Raw genomic sequence first — 11553 nt, 5'->3', positions numbered from 1 at the left:
AGCCAGCAAGTGAAAGTTTGCAAAAGTATTTCCTTTCACAATAAGATACGGGCGTTTCTGTCTTCACACCCCCCGCCCCCCAAAAAACAGGAGCATGTATAAGAAAAAACGTTTTTTATTACATGGTTTACATATACAATGAATAACAAATAACTTAAGTGAACTCAACTTGCATTGTACAGTGGCATCTTTAGGGTGACTCAAGATAAAATTATTTTTATTTATTTATTGAATCATACATAGAGTAGCCTAAAAACATACATTAGCCCCCCAACTGAAGCAATACTTCCTTGAGTCTTCTATCACTTCTGCTTTCTCAGGATTGGGGGGCATCTTGGAAATGGCAGTTGGCACCATGTCATATTGATGAATCAGGAAAAGTGTTGAGTAGAATAAAGGATGTCTACATCAATTACTTCGACACCTTGATTTAGACCAGTATCCATCTGAGCCATCCGATACAAAACCAATTCTCACTTCATTCTTTCACTTAACTGAAAAATGCCAATAGTGGAGTTAGCCCACTTTTGCTCTCAATATCTCAGTTGTGCTTCTAATACACACACACACACACACACATTCAGGGACTTTGGCTGAGCTGTGTAATAAACGACCAGTGTGCGCTGGGACAAAGACGCCATTCAAGCTGGCCGCTCTTCATTAAAATGTTGCTAAGAGGTCACATTCAGCCATCTTGCCGCATCATAGCTTGGCACCATCGCTGCAGAATGGGCGTCTGCTTTGCACCACGAGCTCCATAGCAGTGGTGACTAGTAACCCAAGTATAAGTAGTCAAGCAGATGTGCTTTTCATTAAGGAAAGTAGCACTCAAAACAATAAAAGGTGTGCGTGCCTTGGCCACCTGGGGGCAGTACAATACAGCTGAACGGCTTTACAGTACATGCAGAAAGACCTCAGCAAGGTGCAATTAGTCAGTTTACGAGAGGATAAAGAATATGTGATTATGTAATATGTGAGTATGGATATAGTGTCTGTCCACATGTGTTGCTGCACCGTTTGTCGGCTGATACCGCAATGCCAATGCTGTTCGTTAGCCTGTCTATGGCATTTTGATCTGTTTGTTGGCTGCAAATTTGGATGATTCTGAGTTCACCACTGACTCACGAAAATCAATGAAGAAGCACTGATTTGATTTGAAGGCAATAATTTGATCATTTCTCATGCAACAAAAAAAGCGTTTTTTGGTCATTATTATTAAGTATCACTTATACACGTAGAAATTCCCATTGGTCGCCATTCAGTTGCTGCTCTTGTGTAGAATCTGATCCAAAAGTTTCTAGAAAACAGAAAATATCAACACTTAGAGCCAGCAGACGCAAAATGAGGTTTGCCCGTTCAAACTAATGACAGCAAGAGATTTGTGTTGTTTAGCTGAAATATTTGAACACGTCCACAAGCACCATAATGGACACTTTTGTTCCACAGTGGTCAAAATAAGAGCCACAGGAAGTGCAGGGCAGGAGGTCAAAACAAATAAATATAATTGATGGTTTAATATACATGGGATGCTTAAAAGAGCAGACTCGAAGATTAATGACAGCCATGAAACAAAAACGGCTTTGTGGCAAAACATGCTAGCAAAAGTGAGGCAACACTGGCCTCTATTGGAAAAGTAGAAAATGCAAAAACATTAGAATAAAATATTAGAAAATAATACAAACAAAAATTAAAGTTGAAAAGAAATCTGAAAATATTATAACATATATAAAAAGAAATAAATAAACGTTTTTTTTATACCTTTTTGAAAAGCTCCACTCGCTGTCTGTTGGTCAAACAAGCCTCCTTCTTTTTCTTCTCTTCCTCTTTTCGCCTCTTCAATTCTGTTAGCGGCCTGGCATAGACAAATGAAAAAAAATCAACATTTTTCCAAGATATTACCTTCATATTGAATGCGTACACGCATCTCGAACGACTGACCGATTTGATTTGAGCTCCTTGGCTCCCTCTCTGAAATGAAAAAAAATCAACATTTTTCCAAGATATTACCTTCATATTGAATGCGTACACGCATCTCGAACGACTGACCGATTTGATTTGAGCTCCTTGGCTCCCTCTCTGGATTTAAACGGATGAGCTAGAAAAAAAACCAAAACATTTTGATTTTCATAATCTACCGTAGTAACATATTTAAACATTCATATAACATTCTAAAAATTGGAACAGTATCTTTAAATGCATAATGCATTTTATTTCATGCGCCACCTGAAATCGTACTCTTGTAGTATTTCACAATGGCCACAAGATGGCAGTAAGCACATCTTTACTGGAAATGCTTGCCGCAGCGTCACTGTGTTTCACTTGTAAAATAATTATTCAGATAAAAATGTGTAGCTTACATAAAAAATGCCATATTTATAAAAATTATGCTCTTCTTACCTAATATACACAAAATATATTTCCCCGGCTGCATGGCTTATTCATGATTTACCAAGTATTTTAGTGTCCATAAATGTTGCTTTGTCAAAGAAACGAGCTGCTCTGATTCTTACGGTTGCTGGAGCGAGCCTGCTGCTGATCTGCTGTCGGCGTTTGCTGGCCTCGAGTTCTGCAGCGCTCCCTCCTCTCGCGGCTTCTCCTCGCCAGCTTCTGCACGCGCTCCTGCGAGCGAGCGATGAAACGCGGCCTGGACCTCCGAAGCGCTTCCTGCACGTGACCAAAATAAGAGTTTGCTCCTTTCCAGCATGCTCGCTTCACACATCGCCTCGGGATATTCCCCACGGTAGAACTCCGGCGTGATTCCATTTTGTGGAGTATTTCCAGTGGGTTTTTTTTTTTGTCTTTGGGGAGACAGCTTCGTGTTTGGCGGACTTTTGATTCAAAAGCTGATTAAATGTCGACATTAACTCCGATTCCCATACCAGGGGCTCTGCAGTATAGTTGAATCACCGTGCCCGTGTAATTGCTTCTGGATGCCAAAAGATGACAGCAAAGTAGATATTTTATGTTAGGCCGTATGGCCTGTAACATACCAGCATGCCACAAGATGGCGCCAAAACAATATTTGCAAGCGGGCTGAACTTTTTTGGGGAGTGAGGAGCTCACAGCGCCGAGAAGTATAGGTACTAAAACAATGTAGCTTTTTTAGTAACGGTATCCTTTCCAATGGCGGTGTCGTGAATTTTTTTTAAATCTGGATCCATCTGAAAAAATGGCTGCCTTTTTCCTCAAGGAACATTGGGAAATGTTCCCCTGGCACGTCGCTAGTCAGCGTCATATTCAAACATCCTGTTTTATGGCGAGCTATTAAAATGTGTCTCTTTGCTCCAGATGACGCAAATCAGCGAGTTGAATTTGGAAGAAATGAGCCAAAATGACACTCCATATGTTTTATGATTTTTTCTCACCTGGAGCGAAACAGTGTGATGTGATTTTTGAAGGTCAGCAGCGGGCGGAGCCGGTTCCGCACGAGGCTCATCGTGGGCGGGAACGTCGCCGTGTGCCTTTGTGCATCGTCCGCCGTCTGTCACCGCCGCTGAGGCGGAGACACTTTCATTTTCACTTACACACGCCCGGCGGGTGCGGACGCCGCCGCGGGCCTCGCCGGGGCATCGGGTCCAATCAAAAGCAAAGCAAAACTGCGGCGCTTGCAACATTGTGACCGAGATCAATGTTTAATAAGGACGGGAAGTGATTATTACATTTGAGGACGCACCTGAATTTCCCTGGGGCGAGGCGGCGCAATCGCCCTCCGGATTGCTCGCCGATGGTTTCTTCTTGCTGAGCTGCCTTTGGAGTTTGATGTTTGCGATGATGGCGGCCGCATTTAGGGCCAGGACCTCCTCTGGTGATTTGTGAGCGTCTGCAAGCCAAGCAAATCAAATCAAAAACACTCAGTGTGGAATTTACATTTTGGAATTGGCCGGCCTTGTTCAATTTGATTCCGCTTTCAGCTTGCTCGTGGCCACGTCGTCAGACATTTTTTTTCTTTTTTCTAACCAGCAATCTCTGTGGGCGCTCACTTCAAGTTGAACAAAAGTGTCGTCCGCTTCTAATGAACGACTCATAATGCGGCTCCGCTTTTTTGGTGATCTCCGCATCTCACGATGCGATGAAGGAATATTTATTCACCGCACATTGTGAATGAGCAACACGCTCGCTCGCTCGCTCCTGCTGCTTCGTTTGCATAATCAAACAGATTTGTTCGTGCGAGGGCATCATGCTGACTAACATCTTTTCCCCTCAAGGACACGAGCGAGGACCTTCGAGTCGCAATATTTGGAAATTTTGAATGTCGCAAAGGAAACTTACGCAGACCACGTGCACGCGGATGGTCAGTTTAGGCCGCTTTGATTTCCATCTAGCTGACTTTGGGAGTGGGGGGGGGGGCACGTTTCCAGCCAATTGCAGGGCACATAAAGCCGAAGGACAATTTCAAATCTTGCGGGAGGAAGCCGGAGCGCTCCAGTGAAACCTCTCGACTGTGAAGCAAACACGCAAACTCTGCTTTACGTGAATGTGTTTGCACGAGGCTGCAAAAAAACGAACATCAGGCCCCAAATCACAGCAGACAAAGAAATCCATTGGATAAAATCAAGTCAGCAAGATAGTTAAAGAATTCAGGCCCTGAAGTGTTTCAACGGAGCGGCACGTAGCGGTTGTATTTTTAGGCTGGCAGCCTTTCAACATGCGCAGACGAAAAGTGCTGACACAAAGACGCCTGTCAAACCCACCCGGAGTTTGGATGAGCGTGAGGCATGGAGTCGAGTTCCACCTGGTGGCAAACGCCCCCTGGTGGTCTTTCTTTGGAATTTCCTGAGAGGTCTCCTGAAGGAGCCCCAAGCTCCATTTCCGGGCAGCCGGTCTCTTTGGTTGTTGTCCGGCCGAGTCGGCATCAGGAGACGACGATGCGGCCTCGACGTGAGTCGGCGTTTCCAGATGATTCCGTGTTTCGTTTTCCTTGCCATCCATCGACACGCCGTTCCCGCGCCGAGTCCCCGGATTGTAGCTCTCCTTGTGCTCGGTCACTTTGATGATGGCGGCCTTTCTCCGAAGGACCGCCGGCGCGGTGCTGACGGTGGTTTTCTGCTCCGTCACTTTGACGATGGTGGCCTTGCGGGGGTCCATGGGGTCGGCGGTGTGGGCGTAAGGTCGGTCGGACGAGCTCAAACTGGCCGAGCGGCCGACTTTGCGACTGGCGATGGTGATGGATGAGAATCCCACTTTGGTGCGAGGGATGAGAGTTGTCGGTGCGGACGTGGTCTGGATGTGTGACGGCTGTAAGCTGTGGCGCCTGTACGGTTGGCGGGGCGGCGTCATGGACGGGGTGCCACTCGCCCTCCAGAAGGGATCAGGCAACTCGTTGTACTCGGGGGAGGTTGTCAGTGGACGACATCGCAGGAGTTCCTCGACTCCGGTTGGCTCTCTGTGGGAGTCTGAGGGCAAAATATTTGAAGAGGAAGATGAGCAGCTATTCAGACCCAATCGCGGTTTTTGGGACGTGGAAGACGGGCGACTTACTGTCGCATCCTTGGTGCACAGACTCAGGACGGCCGACGAAAGTTCTCCGAGGACTCCTTGGGGGCTCTTCTCTGTTTTTTCCAACCAGGGGGGACCCCTGATGTGGATGTGCGAGGATCTCCTCGTGGGGCGGACCGGACCGAGCCCCCGAGAGCCTGTTACTATTCCAGCCTCTTCTCAGCGCTTTCCAGATTCCCGGCCTTGCCGGCTCATGAGCGCTGCGGCTTTGTTTGTCTTGCACCTGTCGATGAGATTGAAGGTGGAAACCAGTTTGAGTCCGTACGATCTTGATGCCGCGCGACACACGCTACCCCGCGCTACGGAAAACAAGCGACGTTTGATGAATGAAGCGTGAGATCTTGACAGTGTGACGACTTTTTTTTTTAAATAGCGTTCAGCTGCTTCGCCTTCCTTCAGGGCTTGTGCGTTTTTTTTTTCTCCAGTCCGATGACTCTGGGCTCGACACAGTCGATGCCCCGCCAGGCACGGAGGCAGCGAGCGAGGCCGATGCAGCGCACGACGTCTGCGACTTCTCCCTCACAGAATAACAATGAGACTTCAGCCTCAATGAAGAGGCCAGAAAGCAAAAGAGCGGCACGTCTTTAGAGGCTTCTGACACCGTTTATCGAGCGCCAAGGAAATGCTGATGCACTGCGTCCTGCTTAGTGGAGAGTTTCTGCCCTTGTCTGACTCGTGTTGTCACCAGAATTTTGGGCGGATGTTTTACAAAAACAAAGGCACTGCTCGGTTTGTATCGAATGTTTCCGCAGGAAAGGGAACAGCACCTGAAGAAAACGAAAGCATCTGGTATTGAATTACAGCGGTGCTTCTCAAATACCGAGTCGGTAGTCGTGGCGAACTGTTAATCAATATCAACTCTCCAAATTAAATCGCTATTCTAATCTGCAAGGCCTCCACAACTTTTGACGTTTGCGGAGTGAAGTTAGCGTCCATCAAGGTGACAAATGTGCTGTCGTGTAGTTTCACACAAAACATATTGACTCGGGTGAAAAACACACACACACGTCAGGTACCTGTTTGATGACGGGGGACGACCGCTCGGGAGTCTGCCACGTCCTGCGCTGACTCGTCTGCGCTTTCTGGCCATCTACTGCACCACAAAGTGTATCAAGGCAAAACAAACGGTCACAACATGTCCTCCTCCTTCTCTTGTGTCTTGACACGCACACACACAACGCTTCGTCACATTTGTATTTGGCTTCGCTCACACTCACAGCGACAAATGTTGACACTGTCAATAATGGACGTGAGCTTCGAAAGTGCCAAAACGCAGCCAGAGTACGCCTTAGTTTTTTTAATTTTTTTATATATATAATTCTTTTTCTTTAAAAATCAACATTATTATACGTTTTTTTTTCATTGTCAGGGGCTCCTTTACTTATGTTTTATTGCCGTCATAAATAAATCCTCCCAAAAAGAAGCCCATTGACCCTAAAAAAAAAAAAAAACACTACTTAAGAGCGTCGTTTTTCAATCTGCTGCAGCTTCTGTTGCCATGGCGACCATTTGGGGATAGCCCCCGCATCCTCGCCTGGCCCCTGAATGCTTCGCCGATGATCCGCAGCCGCTCTCATTTCCGCGGGAGACAACTTTTGAAAATGGCCCCACTTTTTGCAATGTGATTGCAGCAAGAAAAACACAAATAATGTGTTTTGAGAGACGCTGCCAGACGGGGGAAGAGTGTCTCGCCGTGTTCCATCTGACTCACCTGATGTCTCATTTGTGTCTCGGCAACAAAACAAACCCCCCCCAAAAAAGGTAGCAGACTAATTTGTGTCCCCCGAAGAATGTTGCCATCTCTCCAGCGGCGTAAGTGGCCGTCCTCCCAATTTTTTCCTCACGCTAATGAGCCGTTAAGCTTTTGCTAAACTGAATGTGAGGCACACGGTGAAAACTTGTCTTTTTGCGCCATCATTTGATCAGCACCGTCAGGCAATTTCAAGTTTGGATTTCGTAACATCCGAAGGCATTTTGTCATGACATTAACACATTCACTACCAGCTGAGTAAAAAAAAAAAAGACGTCTTCAGCCGTCAATGGCAACAAACGAGTTAAGCGAAAGGGGATGAATTGAACATGTTTTTGTTTTGATAACACGAGCTTCCGGATCGTATCGCAAAACGGTTCATATCACCAATCGGGTGAAACCTGTGCTTTACCTCGCGATTGATTATCTTCAGACTTCTTTCAACTGCGCTTATATCCGTGTTTCCAGCCGCCGAGGATGGATTACTTTGATTTCTGCAAGCGGCTCTGCGGTCTCGACGGGATAATCGATGTATAAACAAGGACGGGGTTGAGGGATCAAACCTGGGATAAAGGCGGCCGAGTGAAGGATTGACATGCTCAAAGATTAGTGGGGGGGGGGGTTGATGCAGGGGGTGGGGGGGGCTCTTTCGCCAATCAGTCTACATCTGGTCTTATCTTTTCGCCGCTGGGTCCCTATGGCTTTTTTGTCACAGTTTCCAGGCTAATAGCGCCTCTTCTCTTTCAAAGGCAATCCCGCCACAGTGGGCAGCAGCTGCTCTCCAAACGAGCTTTATTATTTCTCATCATCCAGTCCAGTTGGTTTGGACATTTCGGAAAAAAATAAAATGGGCGGCCATCATGATCGGAGGCAGGTAACCTGTACGCTACGTCAGCTTTGAAATACGTTCCTGTTCCAGGACCGGCACGGGATGAGCACAAACCTTGGTGCAGGCCGAATGTTCCTCGACTCTTCAGAAACGTCGGCGTGATCGGTTGTTTCAGTTTCACCTGGAAGTTAAAATTAAAAAGAGATGAGTCACGGGAACCAAAAAATAAAAACGGGAATAAAATAATATGTCTCTTCATCACGCTTGCACAATTGGAGGTCAAAGGTCATGCTTCCAAGAATAGCAGAATAAAAACAATTTGATTTTGAGAGCCGCGAGTCACCGGGCAAATGTTGCCATTCTTCAACAAAAGCAACCAATCCGTCGCAAAGTCACAAGCTGCTGGAACGCCCCGGAAAAAAGAATTTGCTTTTTCTTCTCGGGGCTACATACAAGCGCAAAAAAAAATCTCTCGTTGCCATAGCACCAAAGCAGTCGTAAACCTTTAGAAAATAATGCACAGTAAGCTCTTTTCAAAAGGATGCCTCGCCGCCGGGGGCCACCAAGACTTCACGACAAACGGCTCTCTGTGGCACTCTCTCTCATAAATAAATGAAGAAATAAAGAAATGTAAAAAATTAAAAAATAAATACATGATCAGAAACACGGACCGGGTGCAGTTTTTTGAGCTAAGTGTACTTTTGCCGCCATCAAAAAGGTCCAAATATGTTCTCAAATCCAAGGCACAAAAGCAGAAACGCCGTCCGTTGAACGTGCCTGTCGCCTTACCTGAGCAGCCGAGTGAGGCGAAACAATTTGTCTTTGCTCCTGCGAATCCTCCACTTTCATCACTCTCCGTTGAATCGGGAGCCACCCGCTTTTCACCGGCGCCACATGACTGAGTCGGGACTGCTCCTTTTTGGGCGTCTGCGAAATATGAACCCGTTCCAGGCTGCCCCGGCGTCCCACCGGGACAAAGAACTCACTTTGGAGGGACTCCCGGCTGCCGAGAGAACTCTCCGTCCCGTTGCCGCAGGACGACGACACCCCGCTGAAGGACGGCGTCCGGTACGGTCTCCAGTTTCGCTCGCTTGCTTCTTTCTCGGCGCCGACTCGGGCCTGATCGCCGTCGCGCTGCATTTTGTGAAGTTGCTGGAGCCAAGCGTCCAGCTGCCTGCCCTCGACGGCGCTGGCGCTCTGAGGCCGAGCGGCTCGGCGGGAGACGTGGAGGAAATTCTCCCCCTTGGAGCTTTGAGTGTCCCAATGGGACTCGTCGCCGGAGCGCCTCCAGCCCATCGGCAGGTGAGCAGCTGGCCTGCGGAGCGTCATCCCGCCGGCGGCTCAGGTAACCGCTCCGAGGTCTCCGCTTTCAGGCGGCGATCAAAGAATTTTGCCCTGGAGGAAACCTTGGATCACGTCGACCTCATGGCCCAACTTTGGATTTGAAATGTCTTCAATAAAGGAGCCGTGAGTGATGCTCCGGCAAACAAAGAAGTTACTGAGCATCCAGTACAAGGGAGGGAGATGGGAAGATTCAAGAAGGGGGGGTCGTTTGAGGGAAAAAAAACAAACACTTGTTGTTTGGAGAACAAACCCAAAAAAGATTTTTTTTTTTAAACCATCATTACGTTTTGTCCTGGAACAAAAATTGCCAGATAAAGATAACGTCTCCGATGAGTCGATTTGAAATATTAGGCCATGACATCCTCAGAAAAAGAAACGCTCACCCCACCCCCCACCCCCGTCCTTTGTAGAATCCCCCCATTTGGACCCGTCCAGGCATCTTGTGATCGGCAGATGATGATCTGGCTGGTTTGTCCCGGAGCCTCCGTCTGGACCATGTGACCCTCGCAAGGCTGTCGGAAGAGTCAACAGGCATGCACATGACGCCACTCGCCGCATGAGCCGTTGACGCTGTCAAGATTCATTTTAAAAAAATTGTTTTCACTTTGATGTGGGATGAATTTTAGTGTTTCACAAGCGACGGAAAGGGGAACGCAAATGACTTGAACGTGACATCAGTTCTGCTTCAAATGCTGAAACGCGACATGCGAAATGAATTTGAGATGACGCAATGGAACTTTTTTATTCAGCAGGCAAAAATGAGCACAATTTTGCATCGTCTGCCCATCCTGGATACCCGCTTCTGATTGGCCCTCGTGTTGCCAAGCGCCGGGCCTTTCAAATTCGCCTTCAATCGGCGTTTTGAACCAAAATAGCCAACTTCTTGTTCACTTTCAGGAACGGGTCCTTGGGGCGCATTCGCGTGACGATAAACATGTTCACCTCATTTTGTGTTGATCGGTCAAACAAACATAATGGGCTATTTCCCCCCCCCTAATTTTCCAGGGGGCACTTATGAGTGAGTTTTGGGAGACCCCTGAGGCATGTTCTGGGACGGCGTTATGTGATTTATTCGGCGTGAGAAAAATAATAAACAGCAATTCCAAGGACACAGAGTAAAACAGAGTTTCTTTTGTACATGTTCGGGAAGGTCAGTGTAATGTCACAAGAGCTGACGTAGCAAATATAAAACCTTTTTGTACAAAACAACAAGAAAAATAAACTTTTTCATTACAAACCATAAACTTAATTTAAAAAAAAACTGCCTCTCGTTGCACCAATAACATAAAATAATATAACAGTAATAGATGTCCATTTTCATGGACACATTTCGTATAGGTGAGTTTTTTTTAATGACTTTTAATCGTCTCTCGTAAATTAACCTCCGTAAAGCTGTTGTCTTTGCATGTTTTCCCCCCTCGCAGCAGTGCATAAAGAAAAAAAAAATTTTTTACGAGGGAATACAAGCAACCCAAAAAAGAAGAAAAAAAAACATTAGCCATCTGGAGTGAGGGCGAGGCGGGAGGTGCATAATTGAGAGGGCCATCACGCAACATAATGAGAGCATGATGTGGGCATAAACAGCGAACAAACGAACACGGCCCATGTGGCGGAGTACCTTCAAAGCGCACAATTGAATCATGGATTTGTTCTCATTTGCCAACAGTTGTGGATTTTTATGTCTCATGATCATTGTTTCACAAGGCACTATGTAGCTGTTTGTTCTGAAACTCTCGGCTACGGTAGAAGAATTTATGACTTTTTCCAATATTTGTAATTAAACAATATCTTAATGACAAAAACAAGGCAAAGGCAGAAGATAGGTGAAAAAAGGTCAACATTTGCCTTCATTCATTAATAATAGCTTAGTTAATTAATAATAACAAGTTTAATTGAGGTGTGGCTCAAAAAATGATTACGCCTCAGTCTGCCTAGCAACTAGTGACAACATAATCGACGAAATGCGATTCTATTGGTCTACCTTGCTACACTGGATCGCGAACATGTTTTTTTAAGATATATGCTTTTTTTTGTTATGACCCACATCAATTAATGGAGGACCACACGTTTGTTTTGATAAGAAAACGCCAATTCATCCATAAGTGTCCGGGTGATCAAAACAATTTTGGTAATT

At 46.3% G+C, this 11553-nt stretch overlaps 1 protein-coding gene across 5 annotated transcripts; it reads right to left on the bottom strand.

Annotated features, from left to right (window-relative positions):
• Positions 1-99: 99 nt before the first annotated feature.
• c20h10orf90 (chromosome 20 C10orf90 homolog) lies at positions 100-9504 on the bottom strand. 5 transcript variants are annotated; one of them, XM_088283655.1, is made up of 12 exons: positions 8865-9504; positions 8190-8256; positions 6513-6589; positions 5479-5719; positions 4692-5393; positions 3674-3820; positions 3366-3493; positions 2511-2664; positions 2047-2095; positions 1939-1968; positions 1759-1852; positions 100-1297 (listed from the first exon to the last, which is right to left on the bottom strand). In XM_088283655.1, exons 1-12 carry the CDS (start codon positions 9402-9404, stop codon positions 1259-1261), a joined length of 2268 nt encoding a protein of 755 aa, XP_088139781.1. In that variant the 5' UTR covers positions 9405-9504; the 3' UTR covers positions 100-1258. The 5 variants fall into 5 exon arrangements, 4 of the variants coding, with proteins under 4 accessions (XP_088139781.1, XP_088139782.1, XP_088139783.1 ...); XM_088283656.1 differs by having other exon boundaries at positions 3366-3481; XM_088283657.1 differs by lacking the exon at positions 1939-1968.
• Between the last annotated feature and the right edge of the window lie 2049 nt (positions 9505-11553).

This window comes from Idiotropiscis lumnitzeri, chromosome 20 (assembly GCF_059441095.1).
Source record: "Idiotropiscis lumnitzeri isolate Australia: NSW breed Sydney's pygmy pipehorse chromosome 20, RoL_Ilum_1.0, whole genome shotgun sequence".
Taxonomy (NCBI): domain Eukaryota; kingdom Metazoa; phylum Chordata; class Actinopteri; order Syngnathiformes; family Syngnathidae; genus Idiotropiscis; species Idiotropiscis lumnitzeri.
Note: the sequence above shows the minus strand (reverse complement) of the source record. Positions and strands in the feature narration are given on the sequence as shown.

Coding starts and splice junctions, on each gene's coding strand:
- c20h10orf90 (XM_088283655.1), bottom strand. CDS start 9,404: ATGACGCTCCGCAGGCCAGCTGCTCACCTGCCGATGGGCTGGAGGCGC. Junction 2,665..3,365: donor ATCACACTGTTTCGCTCCAG/GTGAGAAAAAAT, acceptor GGTCACGTGCAG/GAAGCGCTTCGGAGGTCCAG. Junction 1,969..2,046: donor AAGGAGCTCAAATCAAATCG/GTCAGTCGTTCG, acceptor TTTTCATTTCAG/AGAGGGAGCCAAGGAGCTCA.